Source organism: Capra hircus, chromosome 28, assembly GCF_001704415.2.
Source record: "Capra hircus breed San Clemente chromosome 28, ASM170441v1, whole genome shotgun sequence".
Classification (NCBI taxonomy): Eukaryota; Metazoa; Chordata; class Mammalia; order Artiodactyla; family Bovidae; genus Capra; species Capra hircus.
In genome coordinates this window covers 20,821,940-20,849,455 of record NC_030835.1, presented here as the reverse complement: position 1 = coordinate 20,849,455, position 27,516 = coordinate 20,821,940, and the positions used below count along the sequence as shown (strand labels likewise).

The following is a 27,516-nucleotide window of genomic DNA, read 5'->3' as shown; positions in this document are numbered from 1 at the left end:
TCTTTTTATCACAGAAATGAGAGTTGACAATTAAAATGGATCTCTGGGGAATTCCCTGGCAGTTCAGTGGTTAGGATTCTACATTCCCACTGCCAAGGGCCTGGGTTTGATAGCTGGTTGGGGAACTAAAATCCCATAAGCCTTGAAGCACAACCAAAAAATAAATAAATAAAAAATAAAATGGGTCTCTGAACTAATGGTATGACCAAAAGTCATACTTCAGACTAAAATACAGTATGTGAAATACGAAAATCATACCTTTCTTTATTTCCAATATCCTCTTCATTCTTTAAATACATTGAAAAATCAATCACTCCAACCTGAAATAAATAAAGTTATTCTTAGAGAGTAGAAATACTAGAAGTACCTCCAAAATACAACTGATTTTCATCCTTAATTTTTCTCTAGTGTTTAACAGCACTGTTTACACCTGGATCAAACAGGAAGAGCACAAACTGAAAATACTGTGCCTTTGGCACCAGCCGTTTTCACTTACTTGTGAATCTAAATCTTCTCCCTTTACACACAGATTAGCATCTATCACATTCAGGCCAACCAGCAGCCCGACAATTACTGCTCCCTCTTCTTCCATCATTAGTGCATGATACTCATAGAATTCACTGTGAAAATGAAAATAATAAAAACTGTAAATCACAAATTTATTTCAAAAACTAACTTGTAAAATCTCAATACCTTACAACAAGCATGGAACCAATATTAAGTGAGGTATTTTAGCCTTTCTATACACGAATAACTTAAAATTTTGAGATATAAATGTCTGTAAAGAAAATGTAAAAGAAAAAGACTTAAGGAGATAAAAGAGGAAAAGGAAATTTGAGCGAGAGAAAAGAGAAGCAAAGAGAGATTTTAAAAGAAAAGGCATCACTGAGGCCTGGAATATTTATGACTCTCAAAAGACATAGTGATGGCTGCTAATCTGATAACAGTACTTTTTAATACGGTTGCATTTTCATCCCAGGATTTATCAAGACTCTTGGGATAAAGACTAAGTGGCAAAATGAACATATGAAACATTTCAAGTCAATTCATTTGGTATATATGTATTACAAGTGCTCTTAATGCTGCTAAGTCACTTCAGTCGTGTCCGACTCTGTGCGACCCCATAGACGGCAGCCCACCACGCTCCCCCGTTCCTGGGATTCTCCAGGCAAGAACACTGGAGTGGGTTGCCATTTCCTTCTCCAATGCATGAAAGTGAAAAGCGAAAGTGAAGTCGCTCAGTTGTGTCCGACTCTTCGAGACCCCATGGACTGCAGCCCACGAGGCTCCTCCGCCCATGGGATTTCCCAGGCAAGAGTACTGGAGTGGGGTGCCATTGCCTTCTCCGAGTGCTCTTAATATCTATCCATAAAGATATTTATGGATATCTAAATCCAAAAAAAAATGTTCAAACAAAAGACTTGTGAAAGAAATAGGATAGTCTAAAAACGAAGACTTGACAACTAATGCTCAGGATTCTAGTTATCACCGTCTGATGACTTCCTCAAGAAGTCCCATGTATATTGTTTAATCACTTTAATTAACCTTTAGAATATGATTGAGAAATTGAAGGTGTTTAAAAGTATGCTTATTCTCATTTAACAAATGTGAAAACCAAGACGTACCGCTGGAGTCAAGAGTAAAATCAAAAATGACCAGATTCTCCAGAACATCAGAGGCACTCTGAGAGAACAAGGCCAAATGGAGGGGCTGATGTAGGCTCACTCCTTCTGAAAACTAGTCTCCTTGCTTCGAAAGTCTGTCTTAAATATTTGTCCTTCCATTTAAATAGACAGTTTAAAAAATACCCACAATACAGCCAAAGCAGTGGTCTGGATATTTAAGATCTAAAAAGAAACCTCTTGAATTAAAGCCTCAAATTTCAATACAAATTTCTATTCATAGAATTAACTGTAACTTTAAAAATTAAAAATATGACATACAAATTTCCACCTTATTGGCCAATAAAAATCTTACAGTATTCATTTTTCAGGCTAGTTCTTGATCTATGTTATGTCCCCACCGAGGTTTTCTATCTCATTTTTCTCCTTCTTTTATTTTATGCCATCACGATGTGTTTTATGTATCCTTTCATACTGTATCTTCTATCCTTTTTGGAAGACAGCATATAAATGAAATAAAAAATGAAAATGAACATGATTTAATGGTAATTACCTCAAGAGATCCCTTTGAATAATTAAGCAACGCAGGTAATCAGCCATTTTTTTCTGCATGAGGGCTAATCGAAGCCACGCTCTTGCACGACCCAGGGGGGTCCTGAAAAGCAAAACCAAGTGGTCAGATAACAGTTTCCGCCCAAAGATTATAGGCTACATCTTCTATCTTTGTTGAGATACACGTTAATAATAAGAAAAGGCAATTAATCATGGTCTTACCTTTGTTTCTAGAGCTTTAAGTCAGTTCTCTGATCATGCAAACCAATCTCTAGGAGCTATTTAAGTCTCTAAGGTAAACCTGAACCTACAGGACATCTAGGTACCACTTCATGCCTTGAAAGAAATGACTCTCTAAACACAGAGGATATTTCTACAAGAAATATTCTGTCAGAATAGGCTTAGCCCTCTAAACATGATTATGCAAAATCTATCAGTAAAGGCAGCATGATGCCCTCAAAAAATAACTGGCCTTGTATCTGAATTTTAAAAAGCATAACAATGCTAACAAGCTATCTAGCTGCTAATTAGAGAGAATCACCAGGCTGCTTGCTGTTTTTCAAATATTTCTTTAACCCAGTTGTCCTTTAGAACGTTAAATCTCCTAACGCGGAGGCCTACTGGGAACAAAACTTCTAATATAACAAATATGTCTGAAAGGTTGTGGCCCAGGGCCAATTTTGCTGGCTATAAGCAGAGTCTCTGAGACCAGAGAGAGCACACAGCTCTTCTTAAAACTGAAGGTGTTTGTGCTCAAGATGAAAATTAATTCTATCTAGGCAAGAGATGTACTGATGTATAACCAGGGCAAAAAAAAACCACACAAACCACAGTATCTCCTCATGGCAAATTGAACAAAACCATCTGGGGAAGATAATCCATGCTCATGGAACAGCAGCATGACCTGTGCCAAATTCTGAGGCCACCTTTCTGCTAAGGTCATTGTCACAGGGACAGAATAAAGGGATAAAAGAGGTGATGGAACAGTTTAATCACACTGCTGCTGCTGCTGCTAAGTCACTTCAGTCGTGTCTGACTCTGGTGACCCCATAGATGGCAGCCCACCAGGCTCCCCCGTCCCTGGGATTCTCCAGGCAGGAACACTGGAGTGGGTTGCCATTTCCTTCTCCAATGCATGAAAGTGAAAAGTGAAAGTGAAGTTGCTCAGTCGTGTCTGACTCTTAGCGACCCCATGGACTGCAGCCTACCAGGCTCCTCCGTCCACGGGATTTTCCAGGCAAGAGTACTGGAGTGGGGTGCCATTGCCTTCACTAGGGGACTGTAAATTAAAAAAATGTGGTAGACCTCGGTAAGTTAATGATTACTCAGGAAAGCAGGTTTGCTTAACCACAAAACCATGCAGCAGAAGGAAAAGACGTGCCTCTAACCAATAAAACAACGGTGACATCAGACTCATATACTGCCTGGTGAGCTCAGTATGTTAATGATCCCCAGGACATGCTCTCTGCACACATTGAAAAAAAAAGGTAATTTGTGGACCTAGCTTGACCACACAGAGATAAGAAAACTCCCCTGCTTAACCTGGAGGAGGAACTGATGATGGAAGCATGATGTCTACTGAAGAAAGACGAAGGTCTTCACCCCACTGCCCCCTTTTCCTTTGATTATAAAACTGTAACCTAGTAAGTTCTCGGGCGCAGTATTTCTCATTCACTTGTAAGACTCACAAGCGTCCTATTCTACTAAATCACTTATCTATCACTCTGTCTCTTGAATTCCTTTTCTGTGCTGAGACACGAAGGACTATGGTACCGGAGCTCTTCAGAGCCTGTGAAAGGACACCAAATGGTTTCAATTGACGACAAAATTCATGTGATGTTATACCTCTCAAAGACTTAAATTTATTGAAAATGTGCTGGGTCTTCATTGCTTCAGGCGGGTTTTCTCTCGTTTTGGTGAGCAGGGGCTACTCTTGGTTGCCGTGTGCAGGGTTCTCCACGTGGTGGCTTCTCTTATTGCGGAGCACAGGCTCCGGGCCCTCGGGCTTCAGTAGCTGCAGCTCCCAGGCTCTAGAAGTGGGTTCTAGAGCATAGGCTCAGTAGTTGTGGCACTCAGGCTTAGCTGCTCTGCAGCATGTGGAATCTTCCCAGACTAGGGAAAGAACCTGAGTCCCCTGATTCTTATCCACTGCACCACAGGGAAATCTGTGGCTCTGCCACTTCTTATAATTTCTTTGATCTTTACTTTTCACATCTATATAATTATTAATAAACTCTATGCTAAGAATGATGTAAGCACTAAATGAGATAATTCATGTAAAACAGTTATCTTATTATCCTGATACATTGCTCAATAAATAGAAGCCATTTACTTTAAGCCCTCAAGTATAACTTGCAAACATTTGGATGATGTAACAACAGAAAACATTACCATATTCCCAAAACCCTAAATCGTAAAGCTAAGAGAAAGAAGACTTAAAACGAAGAAAGTAGGCAAAACCACTAAACCATTCAGATATGACCTAAATCAAATCCCTTATGATTATAAAGTGGAAGTGACAAATAGATTCACAGGGTTAGCTCTGATAGACAGAGTGCCTGAAGAATATGGACAGAGGATGGTGACACTGTATAGGAGACAGGGATCAAGACCATCCCCAAGAAAAAGAAATTCAAAAAAGCAAAATGGCTGTCTGAAGGGGCCTTACAAATACCTGTGAAAAGAAGAGAAGTGAAAAGCAAAGGAGAAAAGGAAAGATAAAAGCATCTGAATGCAGAGTTCCAAAGAATAGCAAGGAGGGATAAGAAAGCCTTCCTCAGTGATCAGTGCAAAGAAATAAGAGGAAAACAACAGAATGGGAAAGACTAGAGATACCAAGGGAACATTTCAGGCAAAGATGGCATAATAACGGACAGAAATGGCACAGATGTACAGAAGCAGAAGATATTAAGAAGTGGCAAGAATACACAGAACTATACGAAAAAGATATTCACGACCCAGATAATCACTATGGTATGATCACTCACCTAGAACCAGACATCCTGGAATGAGAAGTCAAGTGGGCCTTAGGAAGCATCACTATGAACAAAGCATCACTACAAAGGAGGTGATGGAATTCCAGTTGAGCTATTTCAAATCCTGAAAGATGATGCTGTGAAAGTGCTGCACTCAATATGCCAGCAAATTTGGAAAACTCAGCAGTGGCCACAGGACTGGAAAAGGTCAGTTTTTATTCCAATCCTAAAGAAAGGCAATGCAAAGAATGCTCAAACTACTGCACAACTGCACTCATCTCAGACGCTAGTTAAGTAATGCTCAAAATTCTGCAAGCCAGACTTCAGCAATATGTGAATCGTGAACTTCCAGATGTTCAATCTGGATTTAGAAAAGGCAGAGGAACCAGAGATCAAATTGCCAACATCTGCTCAATCATTGAAAGAGGAAGAGAGTTCCAGAAAAACATCTATTTCTGCTTTATTGACTATGCCAATGCCTTTGACTGTGGATCACATCAAACTGGAAAATTCTTCAAGAGATGGGAATACTAGACCACCTGACTTGCCTCTTGAGAAATATGTATGCAGGTCAGGAAGCAACAGTTAGAACTGGACATGGAACAACAGACTGGTTCCAAATAGGAAAAGGAGTATGTCAAGGCTGTATACTGTCACCCTGGTAATTTAATTTATATGCAGAGTACATCATGAGAAACACTGGGCTGGAGGAAGCACAAGTTGGAATCAAGACTGCTGGGAGAAATAACAATAAACTCAGATAGGCAGATCACACCACCCTTATGGCAGAAAGTGAAGAACTAAAGAGCCTCTTGATGAAAGTGAAAGAGGAGAGTGAAAAAGTTGGCTTAAAGCTCAACATTTAGAAAACGAAGATCATGGCATCTGGTCCCATCACTTCCTGGCAAATAGATAGGGAAATGGTGGAAACAGTGGCTGACTTGATTTTTTTGGGCTCCCAAATCACTGCAGATGGTGACTGCAGCCATGAAATTAAAAGAAGCTTGCTCCTTGGAAGAAGAGTTATGACCAACCTAGACAGCCTATTAAAAACTAGAGACATTACTTTGGCAACAAAGGTCTGTCTAGTCAAGGCTATGGTTTTTCCAGTAGTCATGTATGGATGTGAGAGTCGGACTATAAGAAAGCTGAGCACCGAAGAATTGATGGTTTTGAACTGTGGTGTTGAAGACGACTCTTGAGAGTCCGCTGGACTGCAAGGAGGTCCAACCAGTCCATCCTAAAGGAATTCAGTCCTGAATATTCACTGGACGGACTGATGCTGAAGCTGGAACTCCAATACTTTGTCCACCTGATGCAAACAACTGACTCACTTGAAAAGACCTGGATGCTAGGAAAGACTGAAGGCAGGAGGAGAAGGGGACGACAGGATGAGATGGTTGGATGGCATCACTGAATCAATGGACATGAGTTTGAGTAAGCTCTGGGAGCTGGTGATGGACAGGGAGGCCTTGATTGCTGCAGTCCACAGGGTTGCAAAGAGTCAGACACAACTGAGCAACTGATCTGAACTGAAGAGAAAGCAACCTGATAATCCGACAAAAAATGGTAAGCATTTTTTAAAAAAAAGTTATCTCTTTCACAAGAATTAAGATAAATTAAAGGAAGCTCATATATCTTAATCATACCCTGAAGAACATAAGAACCCAGGCTTAACAACAAAAAACCTGCAAAAACTTTTCAACATTCATGAGTTACTAGCTAGAACATTCAGCTTTTAAGACATTTCACATACAATTTCTCCTCAGTATTGGGACCCCCTCAGATACCAAAATCCATGGATACTCAAGTCCCTCTTATAAAATAGCACAGTATTTGTGTATTACCTATGCACATTTTCCCATACATTTAAAATCATCTCTAGATTATTTATAATACTTAATACAATGTAAATACTATGTAAAGAATTGCCCGCATGTGACAAATTCAAGTTTTGCTTTTTGGAACTTTCTAGAAAATCTCTTTTTCAAACAGTTTGGATCCAAAGTTGGTCGAATCCACAGATGCAGAACCTACAGATATTAAGGGCCCTCTCTACCTTCATCTGGTCAATCAGGCAGGTGACATTATAGATCCCAATTTTCACAACAAGAGAAGTAATCTGCCCAAGTCTTATGGTATATAAATGGCTTATTGGTGAATTCAAATCTCCTGAGCCTCTGTCCTGGATTTAACCTAAATAGTACTGATGGCCAACTACTGCAAACTAGCTTTAGACTCAGGAAACAGAACTGCATAATTGATACACCCTGTCTTAAAAGAACTTCCCTATTTCCTGCAATGCAATGCAGAATTTAAGTAAGTGGTACAACACAGGAGTGAATACAGTGAAAAGAATATAAAAGAAAGAGCACTTCATTCTTATTGAAGGGGCTAAGAAAAATTTCATAAAGGAAATAAAATTTGAACTGATTAATAATAAGCAGAATTTTATCAGAGAATGCAAGAAGGCTACATAAGGCAGAGAGAATATAATAAACTAGAGTGTGAGGTACTTCTAAGAAACAGTAAATACAGTAAACAGTCTATGGTTAGGGATGAACAAGTAATAGGATTACTTACTTAAGACCAGGTAAATCCCGGACACTAGCTCCTATTTCCTCTGCTTCTGGGTATAGCTTCTCCACCAGTTCCAAAGGGCCCCAGATAGTTTTGTTATAACTTAGAAATGATTTTCTCACTTTAAAAAGAAAATATAATAAATGCATACAACTTAAACATGCAAAACTGTAGCAACTTCTTGTTAAATATTTAGTTTCAACATTTCTAACATAACATACAATTTTTCAGACAGCCTTTCCTCTCTTGTCACTATATAGCCCTACTGAACAGGAGCCTGTTTCTCAGGATTCTGATATTTTCCTTATCGGAAATATGCATCTTGGCCATTCTTCCACATCAGAAATATGCAAGTAGGCAATTAAAGTAAAAAACAACTAGGCTCATTCTTTACCAGTACCAAAATAAGACTGGTGGCCCTAGTCAGTTGATCTTTACCAATTTATTAAATAAACCAAGGACAAATAGTTATTTTAAACAGAAAAATTACAACTTTACTTTTCCTTTTATTTGTTTCTAAGATTTGGGTAATATAAAACCATGAAATCACTATGTTTCTTTCTTAATACTGACCAAATCTCCTGTAAATTCAGTACTCCTATGGTATGCTCCACCCAACAAGGTCGGTAATTTTTCTTTGGGGAAGAAAAATCAATCAGCACAAAGTCGCTTTACAATGATTCATAAAAATACACATTTGACTGTTAGAATATGCCTCATGAAATTTTGTGAAGTAAAGGAAAATAATTTCGGAAGAGTTTAAAATGTAACTACTTTGGCCATCATTTGACAAATTCGATTTTAGCAAGTTAGAGGAAAATAAAGATCTACGTCACTATTTTTTTTTAACAGAAAAGAAGTTTTTCAAAACACAGATTAAAACTCAAGGCCTAAGATAAGAATGTCAACTTCCTTATGTTTTAAAAGAAGTACTCAGAGAGTGGGAATATGAAGAGTTGGCAAAAATGTGGGGAAAGAAACACATTCACTGTTGTTTGATCAGTGAAGTCTTTATCGACATAAGTTGCCTCTATCCTTTGACCCAGAAATTCTACTCCAAGGAGTCCTAACGAAACCATAGCATGTGTACACGTGTACAAATGTATAAATCCAAATATGTCCTTACAGCACAATTTTAATAATAAAAAACTGGAAATAACCTAAGTGTACATTAAGAGGACAGTAGTTAAATAAGTCACGGTATGCATATATAATGAAATATTATACATTATGTATATTATGCATATGCTATGAAATATTATACATATGCTATGAAATATTATTCACTATTATCATCATTTTCAGGGAGTACTCACATTTCTACAATAACCCAATCCAGAGGACAATTTTTCTAGACATGTTTGCCATGCACTAAGGAGGTTTATATTTCAACAATCAAGTATTTTAATGTATTTGTTGAAGAGAGCACAAACTAGTAATAATAGTTCATACCAGCATCATCAAGCTTAAATTTTTCTAAATAACTCTATGCTGCTGCTGCTAAGTCGCTTCAGTCGTGTCCAACTCTGTGCGACCCCATGGAGGGCAGCCCACCAGGCTCTCCCGTCCCTGGGATTCTCCAGGCAAGAACACTGGAGTGGGTTGCCATTTCCTTCTCCAATGCATGAAAGTGAAAAGTGAAAGTGAAGTCGCTCAGTCGTGTCCGACCCTCAGGGACCCCATGGACTGCAGCCTTCCAGGCTCCTCCGTCCATGGGATTTTCCAGGCAAGAGTACTGGAGTGGGGTGCCATTGCCTTCTCTGAAACAACTCTATAGTTGTCCTAAAATGGAAAAAAGGTCAGAGTATGCTGAGAAAAAAATTTAAATCAAATATGCTTTTTACAAAACACTAAGGATTTTCTGAAGACCACCCATGAGGAAACATAAAGCAGTAGGGTATTTTCTCCAAAAACCGACAGTAATTATGGCCTCAAAAAAAAATTACATTTTTAAGCATGTTTAAGATGGGAGGGGGGCCGCTCCAAAGTTGATTTTTAAAAAATTTTCCAGTACCTTTAAGACCATGTTTCAGACAATGTTCCATAACAACGAAGAACTGCTGCAAGGGGGGATAATCAGAATCCAAAGTGCGGCCAAAGCTTAGAGCAGATTCAATGAGTCCTTTGATACTGAGTTTAGCCATGTTTAACAAGTTTGCTCTCTCTACAGCTGTGGGGTCTTTTGTAGCTGAAAGCACAAGAAAGGAGTCCAACATCACTTGCAAGACCTGATATCAAAAAATATCCAAACCGTTTTCTTCCTCTATAAAACCAACAGCGGTTTGCTTTTCCTTGGTGGATAAGTCTTCCTAACTAACCTACACCCCTAGTTAACTTTCTTTCTATGTCTCTCATGCATACCATAGGACAATGCTCACTCCAGTTAAAGTTTATGAATTATTCTCAAAATCCTGCTAATTGGCTATTCTCAGGTATTCATTTTACAATTTTTCTGTGGAGTTTAAGTGTGGAGTAATGTTTAAGGGTCTGGTACAAAGGCGGACAGCAGGAACTGTCAAGGATGAATTCAAAGGCAAAAATATACTCTGAATAAACTGGCAATAAAATAAAAAGTAGTTAAAATTCTAAGATTCCAGTTTCACCCACAACAAACATGACAGGTAAATAATAAAACAGGGAGATACAAGAGAAGCCATTCAACTCTCACTCATTTTAACCCTCTTTTAACCCTCCTTGCTTTTCTCATTGCAATTGTAGTTTTGTATTCCGGGACTCCTTTATTTTCCCAGAGGGTCCAGTTTCATGTGAAAGTTCCCTGACCTTCCACACAGCTGATCCAGTTAAATACCAAGTTAATGGATGCATTTTTAAAAAATTGATTTTACTGATATTTTCAATTCACAAAAGATTTTCTTTCGCACAAATTTTATCCTCAGTTTCTTATAAATTCAGATGCTCCCCATACTCTCATTACTGTTGTGCTGGCAGAAATATTTTCAGCAAACACAGATGACAAAATGAAGTGCAAAAAATAAATAAAGCACTTTCGTACACTGTCTCATAGTCTTTTGACAAATTTACTAGTCCAAGTAAACCAAGTGTCAGTTTTTCCTTCACTGGATAAAAAGTTCAGGGTTCCTAATGATCTAGTATTCTAGTTCTGACTACAAACAGCTAAGCGTGAAGCCTGACACTGAATCCTAAGCAACGTAAAAATGCAGTCACAAATACTATAGCCAAGCTAGCTTTTGGAGAATCTCCACACAAGACATCATTTCTTCCAATCTGCATCGTGACATGACTCCTTTTTTTCGGAGACGAAACCAGTCGATATTTCATAGTCTGCAGCAATTCTCATTTTTCTTAACAGTGCCCATCACAATAACTAATGTATGATGAGACAATCAAGACAAAGGGCGCCTTTGTCACTAAATGCTCGGAGGAAGGTCCTGGTGGGCGCCAGCAGCTCCCTAAGAGCGTTTACACCTGAGCCGCGCCCCGCCCGGGCTCGCGGATGTGTCTGAGCGCGTTGCGGCCCCACACTCGGCCAATGGCAGGTTCCAGCATCTTGCCTGGGCCTAGAACCCCTTCCCTGCCTCCCTGCCTCCCTGCCTCCCTGCCTCCCTGCCTCCCTGCCTCCCTGCCTCCCTGCCTCCCTGCCTCCCTGCCTCCCTGCCTCCCTGCCTCCCTGCCTCCCAGACAGCAAGACTGCCCAAGGGCTCCGGCCACCTCCAGCACCCTCACAGAGGGCTCACCCGGGGTCCTGCGCCGCATCGCTGTCCCTCTCCCGCCCTCGGCGTCCGGAACCCAGGCCAAAACATGAGACGCTTCCCTCCGCCACCCCCAAACCTGAAAAGTCATTGCCCGTCCCCGACTGTTCCCCCGACCCTGGAGCGGCACCTCGGCCGGCCCTGTGCGGGCTCCCTGTAAGCCGTCGGACCGCGAAACCTTGGCCATTAGGCCCCCGAACAGGGGCGGAGGCGGGAGGGAACGAGGGGCGGCCGCGCGTTGCCATGGCGACCCCGGGCGCCCCTGCGTCCCCGGCTGCCCCCGCCCAGCCCCAAGCCCAGGTTCGGACCCCAGTCTCGACTCGCAGGCCTCGATGCCCACACCGCCTGTCCGCCTCCCATAGCCGCGGCCTCAGCCCAGCACAGAGGGCCGGGCGTCCGCTCGCGGCCCGCTCCCCTTACCCATGGCGGCGGTGGCGATACAGTCTCGGGCGAGGACTCCCGGGGCCCCGCCAGCAGCTCCCTTCAGGCGCGCGGCGGCCGCCACGGCGTCTGCAACCAGGCCCGCTGCGGCCCACAGCGCTCCCGGCGGCGGGAGGACGCCCGGGCGGTTCTGCGGCGCCCGCGTCGGGAGGGGGACTCCAGAGCCTGCAGCCGGCCTCGGAGAAATCCGCCCTCGCTGAGCCTCTCCGCGTCCAGCCGGACCGGAAGAAGGAGCGTGAGGGAGACCTCGGGTTGTGAAGCCAGAAGGCGGACTCTGATCTCTAATTTGTGGGCTTCGCCGGAGCACTAGGGTTCCATTTCCAAGGGGAGGCGAGCAAACCACGTAAAAAGGTTTTCATCTGCAAGGTCCAGCTGGGTTTAATCTAACACACCTGACCGCGCCCCTGCTTCAGTAATTCGTAGGGGACCAAAAGAATTTAGAAAATCTGAAGCAATTAACACTAGGTAGAAATCTACTAAAACTATTTAGCCCAAATTTTAACCAGTAAGTCCACTGGTTTATAAAAAGCAAGGAGGAACAGTCTCAATAATCAAAGGTGCAGAGATAAAACCTGCGTTTTCTCATTTCAGAGAGGAAAAATCCCTCATGGACAGATGATACTAGGTTTTAAGTGTTATCAATTTGCGGAAAGTAAGCTGTTACCTAGTTAGATCAGTAATTGTTAAGATGGTGGCCGAGTTAGAAATAGACTGGTGTTTTGTGGAAATGGAGAGGTTTATCTCATCACATTGGCCAGCGTATGCTTCTTGACTTCTTTCGGTTAATTTTGTGAAACAATCCTACATAGATAAAAATGTATAAAGCATACATATACGTTTAAAGAATCATAAACAGATAGATAAAGAGCACCAGATCAAGCAAGCGTAGGAGTCATCTTGAGGGTAGGGGGAAGCCTTTAGCCACAATGTCCCTAGAAGTAAATGTGATGCTGAATTGAGTCGTTTCCTTGCTTCTCTGCATGTTTCTACCACGTAAGTATGTGCCCCTAATCAACGTAGTTTATTTTTCCTGTCTACAGACTTTTCGCAAGTGGAATAACATTACGAACATTACTTGTTTCTGGTATTCAACGTCATCTATGCCCATGAGGAGTTTCCAGGTTGGGGTGTTTCCAGTTTTCTACATGCGGGAGTCTCTTGGCCATGTAAAAATAGATTTACTGAAAATCAAGTATGCCTTTCTGTAAATTTACCAGCTCATGCCAAAGTGTTTTCAAAACTTCTCATAACTTACACTGCTATCAGCAATGTTGTTTTTCTATTGCTGTGTCCATCGTAATGCCTAGAATTATGAGGATTTCTTCACTTTTTTGGCCAGTCTTGTGGGTAGATTGCATGGCAGATTTTTTATTTCTCTCCTTACTGATGACAATGAGAACTCTATGTTTACTATTTGGAATTTCATTTTTACAAAGAAATGGTGCCTGTTTTACTAGTGACTTGCGTTGCGCAAGTTACTTAATATTCTGCATACTAATTTGATGTCAGTTGTGTGTTGCCAATATCTTTGGGCTAATTTTCTCTCCTTATGACAACCTTTGACTAAATATAAATTCTTAATTTTGCTGTAGTGAATTTATAGTTTATGCCTTGGTATCTTAAGGAGCCCTCCTTATTTCAAAGTTATGAAGATTTTTTCTTTTCAGAATTACAAGAACTTCCCTGGTGGCCCAGCAACTAAGACTCCAAGCTCCCAAATGCAGGTTTGGGTTCAATCCCTGGTCAGGGAACTAGATCCTGCATGCCACAACTAAAGATCCCAAGGTGCTGCCACTAAGACCCTGTGCAACCAAATAAATATTTTTGAAAAGAATTATAGTTTTGCCTTTCATATTTAGGCCTGTTATTGCACCCAGAATTTTAGTGATTAAAGATAATGTCAAGTTTCATTTCTTTGGCTGTTGGTTCCTACGCCAAAGCCTCATTTGATTTTCAAAACCACCCTATGAGAAAGGAATTACTTGTTTTACAGATAAAACTAACCTCAGAAAGATTAAATAACTTGCCCAAAGTCACAGTACTATTGACACAACCAGAAGCTGAACTAATATAAAAGTAGCCTCTATTTTTATTATCTCAAAATACATCTGTGGATTTTTTTTTTTAACTTTTTGGCCATATCCCGAGGGATGTGGGATCTTAGTGCCCCAACCAGGGATTTAACCCTCATGCCCTACACTGGAAGTATAGAGTCTTAACCGCTGGACAAAAGAAGTCCCTGTGGTTTTTACAGTGTTTCAAGGAGTCTAAAACTCAAAAGTCTAACCCCTTCCATTATCTTGCTGTTAAACACTGAAATGACTGAATTGTTCATTTTTCTCCTCTCCAAACAATGAGTATAAAAGGAAGGATTTGTATTCTATTCTAAGTGCATTTATTTTTTTAAGTGCATTTAGAAAAGCAAGTAAAATTAAGATTATGTATTTATTTTATAAAACCATGAGAACAAAGGAAAAGTTTTATTTCCTAGATTGCTTTCCCCCCAGTGTAACAAGTAGTAAACAAATCTTGTTCAGTAATAGACTCACTTTATTTAAAGCTAAGAAATATTTCTTCAGGGAGATGTTAAGCTCCAAAATACACATTTGCCAGATATTCTAGTCACCTTGTATTGAACAGAATTTGGAATTAGGGTGTATGTTTAAACCTTATTACACTGAACAATTTTAAACTAGAATATTAGTCTGTTCTGAGTATACAGATTTGGTAAACAGCCACAAAGGTGATGGTTGAAGCCAAAGACTGTACAAGGAGGGAGAACAGGACCAGACCAAACACAGAGCTCTGGGAAAGACCAGTCTTTAGAAAGTGAGAGATGAGGAAGAAAAGGAAAGAACCAGAGGAGGCAGCAAGAGAACGTAGGAGACAGGAACTCTGAGCTGATTCAGGAATGGGGACACTGGAATGGCTACCCTTTCCTCACAACCTGGCTTTCCACCGTAAGGAAGACCCTGTCTAGGCTAATGGTGCTCTTGATCTGGACCTGCACAAAGTGAGTGTCCAATAACATTAGTGACTGGTAGCCATTGCCGCCTTAGTCTTTGGCATGGATGTCATAAACTGCATTATTAACAATTTGAGGGCCCAGTCTGGGTTTAACTTCCAGCTCACTCAATGCCTCCAACTCACAGCATCTTATGTATAAAAGATGAGTCCTACTTCTTTGAAATAAGTGTCTAGAATCTTGTAATCAATACAGATTCCCAAATGACAAAGAAACATGGAACTCCTCCCTAGGTTCTTCTTCCATTGGGCTTTGCTGTGCAGGCCATACAAATCTCTAAAGCAACCATTAGTGAAGCCAAAGAATTTTCTTATTCCAGGAACTGAAATTATCTTCAGATTCCTTCCTGTTATATAAACTAATGATAACCAACCAATATTTAAGCCTTATCTCTGCAACTTCCTTGTTTTTCCTGTCGAATCCATAGTCTCTCCGTGATCAGCTCCATCCTATCCATGTCAGCATTCCTTGGTTTCAGCTTTAGAACACTATCAATATTTCACTTCTCAATACTGGAAAAAATGGTGGACAACCCTGAACTTTATTATTATTTAGTATTAATCATCAACACAGTGAGACCTTAGAGTAAAAAAAAATTTATTTAATAAAAACATCGTTATAATTTTTAAAAAAACATGTGTGGTAGAGGCAACAGTTTTTAATGTACTTTTCATTAAAAAAAAAAAAAAAAAACTTTGAGGGAAATGAGAGATCCTCCCCCAAAGTTGGATACACTAACGTTAAAATTGGTCACCATATAAATAACCAAGCACCTTGAGATAATTCTGTTTTATAAAACACCTTCATACAAAAAAGGAAAATTGAGTAATGCCCCAAAACAAAGGGGCATATGAACATGAATAGGTGAACAAAGGGGCATATGAACATGAATAGGTGAAAATAGGGATACACCTTTTTTATTTGTCATCAATTCAGCAAAATTTTTTCCCAAAAGAATAATAAGAATTATTTTCTTTAATATCAAAATCTACTCTAAAACACTAAAAACTGAAAATAAAAAGTGGGAGAGGAAGGGGAACTAACTAGGAGAGTAAGGGAAATTAATTAGAAATAATAAATTTATAAGTAATAATTTAAAACATTAAGTATAAAGTTTTTTAAAACATCTCTGATACCAGAAAGCAAAAGTCAGGAGAAAAACAGCAAAATGGCCTTTGGGTCAGGGACCTCAAAATACAGAAGAGAATCATACTTTTCATTATCACAAGATTGTGCTTAAATGACAAAAACAAATCCATTTTCTTACCTAGTCTTTCAAATAAAACAAGATAAAAATCTACAAGATCAAATTAATCTTGAAAATTTAAACTTAAAAGTTTAAACCTCAGATTGAAAAGTTAACCCATCTTTAAAAGCTGGTAGAAGTATATCAAACTCTACGTCTTACAGAGACACATTTATAATACCTATAAATTTAGACTTTTTAGTTTTGGGTACACCTGTACTGAAAAAATAAATTCTATGTTAAATGTTGTATGGTTATGTTTAACAAGGTTATACAAAAAAAATAAATAAGACCAAAAACTGGAACTCTGAATGAGTATATGTATTTACATCATTTCTTACCCGTGGGATAAAAGTTATCATCACAGTGTAACCAGTCACTGATTTTATAGCATATCCAAATGATAAATAATAGGCAATAGTTAGAGGAGATCATCATGGTATGAAAAAAGCAAGGAAAACAGTGCTTTATTTTCTTTGAAAATCACTCAATAGATGACAAAGGCTTTCATGTTCTCCTGATGGAAGATCAATGATATAAAATAAATTAAGGAAGATATATTTAATACAATGTAGAACTACATTAAAACATGTGACATTATTATTTAACATTCTGTAATCTTAACAAGGCTACTAGAAAGCTTATATTTTTGTGACATCCTATGGAAAATAATGTACTTAAGCAATATGATTTACCTTAGTGTGAGACCTTCATATAATTTTTTAAAGAGATGATCTATTTTTTAAAATTATCTACGACATGACAAGAAGTAATCTCCATTTTTAAACATAATACTTTGTCCTAGATGTATATATTTTTAAGGTTATCGAGGTGAGAGGAACCTGACGGGATACCAGTTTTCCTAGATGTGTTCTAGGAAACATGCACTCTGTTTCTGGGGTGAGAAATCAAGTCCCTTTGTTTCCCCTTTCTCATTTCACAAACTATTCTTCTCCATCACCTTAATTATATCACGTTTTGCTTAAAACTAGTTCCTGTGAATTCTCTCTCCTTTGTAGAATCAGGTCTTTTGAAATACGCCATGGGAAACACAAGACAGAGTTTTAATTGGTACAAACACATAAAGCACTCACATAGCACAATCAAACGTGACCGTATACAGAACAAAAAGGATATCAATTTTTCTGAGTTTAGATGATTAAGTAGCTTCCCCAAGGGAGGATAGCGGCTTAGTGAGGGCACGCATCCCAGGAGAATCAGCTTATGTTTAGCTCTGGTTATAGCAACGTTAAGACGTCGCCAATCTTTCAACAGTTCACCAAGCTGAAAGAAAGATAATTTTCATTCTTTGAGTTTTCTTATTTGAGGTTTTTCTGAAAAAGAACAGTTTTTATTGAGCCGTCTTCCTACTTTCAAAAACACTCCAAAAAAGATTCAACACATTCAAAGTCCAGACAGTTGCGAAAAAAAACTTGCCCATGATGCCAACCTCAAGTATTTTATTGTGGGTGTGATATGCATGGGGCTTCCCTAGTGGCTCAATGGTAAAGAATCTGCCTGCCAGTGCAGGAGATATGAGTTTGATCCCCAGGTCAGGAAGATCCCCCGGAGAAGGAAATGGCAACCCACTCCGGTATTCTTGCCTGGGAAATCCCATGGACAGAGGAGCCTGGTGGGCTATAGTCCAGAGGATCCAAAAAGAGTTAGACACGACTTAGCGACTAAACAACAACAACGATATCTTTGCCATAATTTTAAATGATTAAATATGTATAATGAAAATATGTTTTAAAACTTTAAACATATTAAAAAATAAATTTTAGGGACTTCCTTGGCAATCCAGTGGTTAAGACTCTGCACTTCCAATGCAGGGGGTGCAGGTTCAATCCCTGGTCAGGGGACTAAGATCCCACATGCCCTACAGTGCAGCAAAAAAATAAAAACAAGTAAAATTTTCAAACATTAAATACATATCTTAAAGAACTGAAGTTGTCTCCACTTAGTGTAGTATTGTTTTTAAATGTAATAAAAACTCATATAAGACTCAAAGGAGTGGTTAAATATACCATGTTCCATATATACAGTGGAAAACTTTGCACCTTTAAGAGAAGAATGAAATCTCTTTCTGTGTAATGACATGTAAAGATCTCCAAGCTATATTATTAAGTGGAAAAGGCAAAGTCCAGAATAGTGTATATATTACCTTTTGTGCACAAAGAAGGGAAACATAAATACTGATTCATGTGCTTACATATGCTTAAAGAAATTCTAGAAGGTTAGCAAAAACAAACAATCCAAAAAACCAAACATGTGAGGATAAGAACTGAGTAGAAGAGTAACAGGGAAGAAGGGAGACTTTTTACTCTGTGTATTTTAAAAACTATATGCAGGTATCACATAGTCAAGAAAAATAAGTCAAGGAGAGATTAAAAAAAAAAAAAAAAAAACCAGCCTGGAATTATCTACAAATTTGAAAGTAAGCTAGGAAAGTTTATATGTTTAAAATGCTCCAAACATAATAGCCAAAAGGTTGGAAACAACCCAAATGTCCACTAATGGATGAATTGATAAACAAAATGTGGTATATACAGGCAATGGAATAATAATCAGCCTTTAAAAGAAAATTCTGTTACATGCTACAATATGGATGAACCTTGAGACATTATGACAAGTGAAATAAGCCACTTACAAAAGGACAAATACTGTATGATTCCACTTATGTGGAAAATTCATGAATTCATAAAGTTCTGTCAAATTCGCAGAGACAGAAAGTGGTTGGCAGGAAATGAAGAGAGAGGGAATAAAGGAGTGGTTATTCCTGGATATAGAATTTGTTTTATAAAATGAAAAAGTTCTGGAGGTTAGCTGCACACACTGTGAATATACTTCATACCTGTGAATTGTACACTTAAAGACAGTTCTGATGGCAAATTTTAAGCTATGTGGTTTTCTAACAAAATTTTAAAGAAGAGAGGTAAATAATGTCCCAAACAAATAGAAAATAAAAATCAGAAAGCAAAGCAGAAAACACAATTAACTCACAGTTCCATCTTCATTGCTTCTAACAAAAGATACTACAATGATACTTTTGTCTCTTCCTTGGTACCTGTCAACTGTATTAACTTCAACCATCCCAACAGAAGAATGTGCCAATAGGTCATTGATGACCTTTAACTGCTGCCTGTATGGTGCAATGATACCAATATCAGAGGGTTTACAACCAGCCTGTTTTAAACAGAAAAGAACACAATTTAAAATGAAAAAAATCCTGACTTTTGTTATTTAAGCTTTACTAAATTTATTAAATAAAATGTTTACATAATGTGACAACTGATGTTTATAATACATGTTCCTATGTATAACACAAGTTCCTACATGGAGGAAATAAATTATTGAATTACTCTAAGGCTACATCTACTATTTCCTGAGAGGCAATAATTTCCGCAAACACTGCTCCCTGAATTTTTAGAAGTTCGTGGCAATATAATGGTTTGTATGCCACCAGAGCAGTGATGCCATACCAAAACAGTACAAAGAAATAAATTTAACTTTCTGCTCTCCCTTTTCACTGAAGTTTCCAGTCTCCAATCATACTGACTTCTGCACTAAATGGACACAATCAGAATTATCTGATGTTACAGAAAGTTATCCTAAGTGGAAACCCAAAATGCCATTATTGTATTAGATACAGTAATTACTGTCTTAGATAAATGTTGTCAAAATAAAAACATTCAAGCTTCAGTCCTCTTATCTCAACAGAAGTTAATGCTAGATCTAAAGTTCCTTGAGTTCTAACATTCTATTACCCTGCACCTTAATATTAATTTGCCCTCAAAATTCAATTCTAAGTTACCTTAATAAAAACTGAGGTCAGGAAAACAACGAGTTTGGCTTCCATTATATTACTGACACCTCCCTTTTCAACTTGTTCTGGTGCTGGAACCTAAACAGAAAAATATGCATCCTGCTTGTGAAACAATCTCTGAAGTAAAGAGTACTGTTAGTACACAAGTGGCCACAGAGACAGTACTGCCAGATACGGACACAGATGAAAAATATCTTCCTCTTAAAGTTGAATGTAAAAGAATTGACAAAAATGAATGATATAGTCACTTTTAGAAGGAAACCCATCGTAAACATGCTACATGAAGTTCATACTAAAATCTCTACGAAAGCCGGCCATACACTGGGCTTCACATACATTACTGTGTTATCCCCCGTTTTATAGGCATCAAAGGCCAGAAAAGATAAGTAACCTGCCCAAGCCTTACAATACACTGTGGCACTAAGATTCAACTTAGATCTGGCTCTAATATCCGTGTTCTTTCCATTTTCTTGTTACTTTTTATACAAATAATAGAGCCATAAAGTTCCCCAGGTTCTACCACCCCTAGTAAAAATTTTAAAGGATTATCTTGCTCCTACGTCACCCTACATCACCTTGATTAATTTTAATATAACTCATTTGGAATCCTGAGGCCAAGAGACAGGAAATGTGAGTAGCAGAAATAAAGAATCTGAACAATCACTGGTGAGGTTAATAATTATAACTTCTAACTAACAGATTAGAGTTGTGGTTTATAAAAAGTCATATCAACTATACCTCACTAAAAAATAAAATAAAAATTTTAATTACATAAAAATATAAAAGCAGTCATTTATGAGATCAGTTTATCTGAATAAATTTTCCAGAGCCTGCCTGTTCCTCAGTGTTGATTCTTCATTCTGAAACACCAGAGCAATGTCCAAGACAATGAAAATTCCAGCATGGTACATGAATGCTAAGGCCCTATTCTTAACAATCGCTGACTTCACCCATCTTAATCTCAAACTATATAATTATGTTAAGAATGATATGCATAGATCAAATTGATGACTATATTTTTAGTTGAACTTACGTAAAAATTTCCAAATCAATAATGAGAAGCAGTATAGAAAACAAATTGTAGGAACACAGAGTCAAAACTTTGTTCTTAGTTTCTAGAAATAAGAATCAAGTCATTTAAAGTCCTTGTGCATATTTTTTTGTGATAAATTTGTAAAGAGGTCTTTCGGTGCATATGTGGGAGCAGGAGACGCACGGGAAACGTCTGTACTTTTAGCTCAGTTTTGCTGTGGGCCTAAAACTGCTCTAGAACACAAAGTCTATTTTTTTAAAAAAGGTCTTGAAAAGAACATCAGTTTATCTTACCTTCTGTCCATTTGTAGACCCAAACTTTTGACAGTATCAATGCCAATTACTTTTCTAGGAAATGTAATTATACACTTGCATTCACTTTCTAGCTTTCCTACTTCAAAACAATTTGACATCTATCAATCATCAGAATAAACCTCCTCCCAAAGATAAGTGAATCTGTAGAAAGAAAAGATTCTTTTGTGTGAAAGCATAAGAAGCACACTAGTTTTAACTGATAAGCTGTAATGAAGCAATCGCTTCTGAAACTGAGGAACTTAAAAAATAGGGCAAATGGAGAAGAACGAAGGAAATGTTAGTGTGTGTGTGTGTGTGTGTTTTACCTTGTGTGTATTAAGAAAACAGACAGGATTGTTTGGCTCGAATGCTCCAACCAGCCAAGGATTTTCTGAATAATCAGCATAAAACTCCAGTTCCAGCTTTACATCTTTAAAGTTAGGTAGGTTTATCACTGCGTTGGCCACTTTATCTGATCCACACTCCAGCTTTCCTTCGTATGTCAGTTTATTACTTAAGGACATAATTTTACTAAGGGAATTACAGAAATAGTTTTAGTTTGGTGATGAACACAAATATGAAAATCACTCATAGCTGACACTGTTACAAATACCTGTTCATTCTGTATTGCACAGTTAACTGTACAACTGCATTCTTATTCTGCTCCAGCCTCTTGAATAAGCTTTCACTCATGCCAAGAGCTCTGTCAACAAATCAAATTCAGGATTATCAGTCTACTGAAATCATCCTTTAAACAAGTATCTAGTTTAAAATTGAAACCTTAATGTCTGCTTACCTTGCTTCACGGTTTAGCACCAGGGGAGGAAGCTGCTGATGGTCCCCCACCAACACAAATCTCCGTGAAAAAAAAAGTGGCCCTAGGCAAACAGGCTGGCTAATTTGAGAGGCTTCATCCACTATACAAAAATCAAAAGTTTTACGAGAAAATATGGGATGGTTTATTCCCATACATGTTGTTGCAACTATAAGCTAAACACAAAGAAAAAAATAGATCAGTTATTTAATATGTCCAAGAAATAAACCTTATTTTTCCCATGTTTGAAATTAAAAGATCAAAAAAGAGCTCTTTGTCCCCCCAAACAGAAATCCCCAATGTTTTTTAATTTAGAAACACTTACAACATGCAAACATTTTTAATTTTTTTCTATAAATTTTAAAAAATCAAGTTAATTTTCCAGACACAATAACAATGCTCAAGTTTGGATCTATCGAAATGGAAATCTGAACATTTCAAGAGGCAGTAAGTTAATGAATTTTTTTTTTAATGTGAACTAGGACTTCACTTCTGGGAAGATGGAGTACTTTTCCTTACCACAAAGTACAACTAAAAACCCTGGACATTATATATAAAACTATAAAGCCTCTGAAAGGTAGAGAAAAGATAAATCAGCTAGAGACCTTGGGACATGAGGAATAGCACAGTAATTTGTTCCCTGGGTTTTCTTTTTGCCTTACATATCCCAGATTTCAGACATATGGAACATTCTAAGTGAAAAATTCCAATCCCAGAAGATCACATACGATATGTGAAACCAAGCAGGACTTTAGGGGGCCCTCCTGGGCACAAAAGCCTTTCTAGGTCCCTCATTTCTTATTTGTAGGATAAAAGCTTCAGCCTCCTAGATCTCCTCAGAGTTCCAAAGAGCAGATTCATAAGCCCCTTTTAACCATGCCTGAGTTCACACTAATAAGATGACTTTCTTGCATTCTGTGAATCATTCAAGCAAATGATGGAACCCAAGGAGGAAGACATAGGAATTCCCAAAATGGGCACAGGAGATCTGAACTTGCAATTCAGAACTGAAGTAGGGGACACTCTTGTGGGTCTGAGCCCTTAACCTGTGGAGCCTGCACTAACTCTACATAGTTAGTGTCAGACGTGTGAGTAGACAGAAACAGAGTTTTCCTTTACCAGGATATTTTAAACTAGAAGATGGGAGCCCTGAAAAATAGACCAGAAACCTTGTTTCAGTTCAGAAGCAAAGAGCAAACTATAAACTCATAAACTGGTCCTATGGTTTATATAAATGAATCTGCAAATTCGGTCAATGCAATTGAATTTCTCAAAGTGCCATTTCTCTCCTCATTCTGACAGCAAAAATTACTGTCAGTATGATTATACAATAATTGTACTTACTTGACTATTGTAGAGTTCTTCTAGAAGAGCTAAAGATTTAATGGACTTTGATCTGCAAATTTCCTCCTCTGTAAATTTTTGGATATCTGGGTGTACCTTCTGAATCTGGCCCAAGCGCAAAAATCCAATTTTAAACTTTGCTAACTTCAAAAGAATATTGTCAACAGCAGAGTGTGTATAGCTGGTCAACAAAACACTAAAACCACAGGCATAGAGAATTCTTACCTATTAATAAACAAAAGAATGGAAAAGAGCATTACTTTTAGCTCCTGATAATTTTTAACATTCATATTTTTCAAAAAGAATTAGAAAACTTAACAGGAAGCATATCTAAGAGCCAAGCCAAGTAACTTTTTATTTCCTTTGATTTTCTTTTTTTGACTGCACAGCTTGAGATATCTCAGTTCCCCCATCAGGGATTGAACCTGGGACCTTGGCAGTGAAAGCAGTGAATGAGTCCTAACCAATGGACTACCAAGGAATTCCCCAAAGTAACTTTTTAAAAAATTATAAAGCCAAAATGTCTTATGAAAGTTAACATGGCATTATTATCATGCTATCAATGATATGTTACCAATATATTAATTATATCACGATAAAATTGAGTACATATAAACTTTGACTAGTGCCTGGCACAAAGTATCAATCAGTAAATATGTGGTGCCATCATCATCATTATTCTAAGACTGCTCAGAAATTTATTGACATGAAAAAAAAAATTCAATAAGAATCTGTATCAGGGACTTCCCTGGCGGTCCAGCAGCTAAGATTCTGTGCTCCCAATGCAGGGGCCCCGAGTTCAGTCCCTGGTCAGAGAACTAGATCCCACATGCCACAGCTAATGATCCCGAAGGCTGCAACTAACTTCTGGTGCAGCCAAATATATAAATAATTTTTTTTTTTAAAGAATCTATTTAAACCTCCTTGTACAACTTGTCATTTTTTAAAGCAAAGAAAAACAGAGATTTTAGACAATCTTAAATGCAAGGTATACACAAGATGATTACAACTATCGGTAATTTAGTTTTTCTATTTCTCATGTCATTCTTAGTTTGAAACAAAGACATTTTGATTTGAAATTAAGCCCGTTTGATAACCAGTATCACGTTCTCTGAACTGAAAAGAAAACGGACTTAAATACCCAGCTTCTAAGCAAAAGAGTAGTAATTCTTACAAGAGTACATATTGTAGTTGTTTTTCCTGTTCCCGGCATACCCACGATGAGGGTGTAGTCTTTTGAAAGAAGTACCTTTTTCATGGCTTGCCTCTGAGGCTTATTCAAACCTACATTTAAATTTAAAAATAATAGGGATAAGAGTGTTGAATTTTCAATGAGCAACTTAACTATAAGAAAAGCAGTCTGTGTTCTAGCCTGTTCTTCAATAGTCTTCTCAAAGTAAGCAAATATCAAGGTGACATTAAAAATCACATGTAAACTACTTCCAGAGAGAGGCTGTCTAAAAACCGTAATTAGAAGTTTAATGAATCATTAAGACACTAGACTATAATATAGATTAAATTAAAAATAGAACCAAGAAAAATTAATGGACACAGGCATGCTGATTATAACATACCTTTCAGAATGCAGGCAACTGTGTCCTTTGCATCATGTGGAAGAACAGAACTGAGGTAGGATATAAACTGTGGTTCACGAAAGTCAATGATTAAATCTCGAAGTTTTTGGCTGAAAAGCAAAAAAAAAGAAAAATGCTTTTTATAATATTCCTCAGGAAACTGGAGTAATATTCAGATTCATTTATCGTTACAAACCTGGCAGGAGTATTTTCCATCAGTTTAGAAAGATTTCCTAATGGGGTATCTATATCACAATTTTTTTCTTCCTGGTCCAATCTGAACAAAGTTGATTCTGGGAGTCCTGACAAGTTCCTGAAACAGCAAAACATATGTATGTGAATATTTTTCATTTAACATAGTCAGTGGGTCGGTATAAGAAATGTGTTACTGTCTTTTGATACAGCAGATAAGAATCTTCCTGCCAGTGCGAGGGACATGGGTTTGATCCCTGGTCTGGGAAGATTCCACGTGCTGCAGAACAAATAAGCCCATGCTCTAGGGTTCACTTGTAGAGCCTGGGAGCTGCAACTCCTGAGCCCGAATGCTGCAACTCCTGAAGCCTTTGCACCTAGCACCTGTGCCCCAAAACAAGAGAAGCCACCACGATGAGAAGCACAGAGTCCAGCTAGGGAGTAGCCCCCACTCTCTGCAACCAGAGAAAGTCCATGCACAGCAATGAAGACCCCAGTGCAACCAAAAATAAAAGAAGTAAAAAGTAAATGGGCCAGAATAACTATGAAAATGGCTACCAGCCCCTAATACATACTTGCCAACCAAAGGCAGGATAAGGCCCTGGATTGGTGAGCAAACAGAATAGGGGAAGGCAAAAGGCGGTGGCTGGGACTCTGAGCTCCCACTGTAGGGGGCTCAGGTTCACTCCCTGGTCGGAGAACTAGATCCTACATGCCACAACTAAGACTTCATATGCCACAACGAAAACTCCCGCATGCTGCATCTAAGACCTGGGAGCAGCCAAATAAATTAAAAAAAAAAAAAAAGGCAGTTAATAATCCGAAACCTACAACATCTGCTGACAACTCACTTGGCCTTCCTTGAACTCCAACCTGGGCTCACCACCCCCAGCAGGATCCTGAGCACATGGCCCCTGCCTCCTCAGGCCTGCAATACATGTCTCTTTCCCAAAGGCTTCTCCCGCTCCGCCATCAGGCTGACCTGCGATGTTCCCGAGGTCCCTTCCATGGTTCTCTGTACTGTTCTTTCTTGTCATTTCCCCACTGGTCCCATGGCTCCACCTGAGTCTGAATCCCAAATCTACATCACCAGGCCTGACCTAACTTTCCTCTCCTACCCCATTTCTCACCCAAGCTTCAGCTTTGAACGTCCAGCAGGCAGCAAGATCTTTCCACTGAGTTAAAACTCAGGCAGTGTAAGTTTGCAAAACGGGACAGCTTTTTATCCCTGCTGAAGCCTTCTCCTCCTCCTGTGGACCTGACCTCGGGTAATGGCTCTTGCATCTACATGACTGTCTTTTTTTTTTTTTTAACATGACTGTCTTGATCCTTCCCTCTCCCACCCTGCAGATCCAATCAGGATCTCAGTGTCAGACAATTTTACTTTCCAAATACTTCTCAAAGGCATTCCACCTTCTCCGTCAAAACTACCTTGCTCCCAATCACCTCAAGCCTGGGCCACTATAGCAGGCGCCTGGTTCCTCTGCTTTCAGTTTTGCCTCCACTGATTAACTCTATTCTCCACAGTGCATTCACAGAAAAACTGCAAATCTGATTATCATTCTTTTGTTCACTTAACATGGTACATAAACCCTTCTATGACCTGACCTCTCCAATAACTCCTGTATCTTTTACATTCCAGAAAGCAGTTACTACCTACACTTTCCAGAACACCCCACCTCACACCATCAGGCCTTTCCACACCCCGTCCCCTCTGTCTGGTATACGCTTCCCACACTGCTTCACAGAGCTAACATTCCCCCACAGGATGAAGATCTAGAACAACCCTTTTCACTTGCTTTCCCCGAGCCTCCTAAAACTGGGTTAAATGCCTCTCCTCTGTTTCCCATTAATTCAAACACTTGTCATATTAGACTGAAATATATATTTATTTGTTACCCACAAGACTACAAATTCTTCAAGAACTTGCAAAGTATCTAACACATGTTAGGTACTAAATAAATACTTCACAGGACTGACTGAAGGGACTCCTAAGAAACAGCAGAAATATCACAGCTTATACACCAATATCATGAAACCTGGATTAGGGCTAGTTACTGCTTAACCAGGATTACTGATTACTGGAGAGCAAGCCTGGAAATTTCCACTGCAGTTACCCTCTGGATCCCAATTACTGATCTCCACCCACTGAGAAATGTGACTCATGCCTGCACTTAAATGCAAGGAAGGCTGGGGGTCCAGGAAGAGGGGAATATGGATATTAACGAACATGGATATTAGCTTCTACCACAAATTTTCATACCAACT

The 27,516-nt window shown here is 38.8% G+C and overlaps 2 protein-coding genes across 4 annotated transcripts in view; both read right to left on the bottom strand.

The window, feature by feature from the left end:
• RUFY2 (RUN and FYVE domain containing 2) overlaps positions 1–12,123 on the bottom strand; it is a 43,257-nt gene extending 31,134 nt beyond the window's left edge. The window contains exons 1-6 of one of the 3 annotated variants that reach the window (XM_018042222.1): positions 11,881–12,123; positions 9,744–9,917; positions 7,733–7,850; positions 2,176–2,277; positions 497–620; positions 259–320 (exon numbers count right to left, since the gene is read on the bottom strand). In XM_018042222.1, the coding sequence (XP_017897711.1) occupies positions 259–320; positions 497–620; positions 2,176–2,277; positions 7,733–7,850; positions 9,744–9,917; positions 11,881–11,884 (584 nt within the window). In that variant the 5' untranslated portion in view covers positions 11,885–12,123. Of the gene's footprint in view, positions 1–258; positions 321–496; positions 621–2,175; positions 2,278–7,732; positions 7,851–9,743; positions 9,918–11,445 lie in introns of all 3 variants that reach the window. The other 2 variants (XM_018042220.1, XM_018042221.1) reach the window with 2 other exon arrangements.
• The window catches only part of DNA2 (DNA replication helicase/nuclease 2), a 37,279-nt gene continuing 26,241 nt past the window's right edge, over positions 16,479–27,516 (bottom strand). Inside the window, exons 11-21 of the mRNA XM_005699118.3 lie at positions 25,253–25,369; positions 25,057–25,166; positions 24,657–24,766; positions 23,483–23,707; positions 22,121–22,314; positions 21,938–22,027; positions 21,651–21,855; positions 19,987–20,076; positions 19,176–19,358; positions 17,310–17,456; positions 16,479–16,708 (exon numbers count right to left, since the gene is read on the bottom strand). Coding sequence (XP_005699175.2) covers positions 16,640–16,708; positions 17,310–17,456; positions 19,176–19,358; positions 19,987–20,076; positions 21,651–21,855; positions 21,938–22,027; positions 22,121–22,314; positions 23,483–23,707; positions 24,657–24,766; positions 25,057–25,166; positions 25,253–25,369 — 1,540 coding nt within the window. The 3' untranslated portion in view covers positions 16,479–16,639. The remainder of the gene's footprint in view (positions 16,709–17,309; positions 17,457–19,175; positions 19,359–19,986; positions 20,077–21,650; positions 21,856–21,937; positions 22,028–22,120; positions 22,315–23,482; positions 23,708–24,656; positions 24,767–25,056; positions 25,167–25,252; positions 25,370–27,516) is intronic.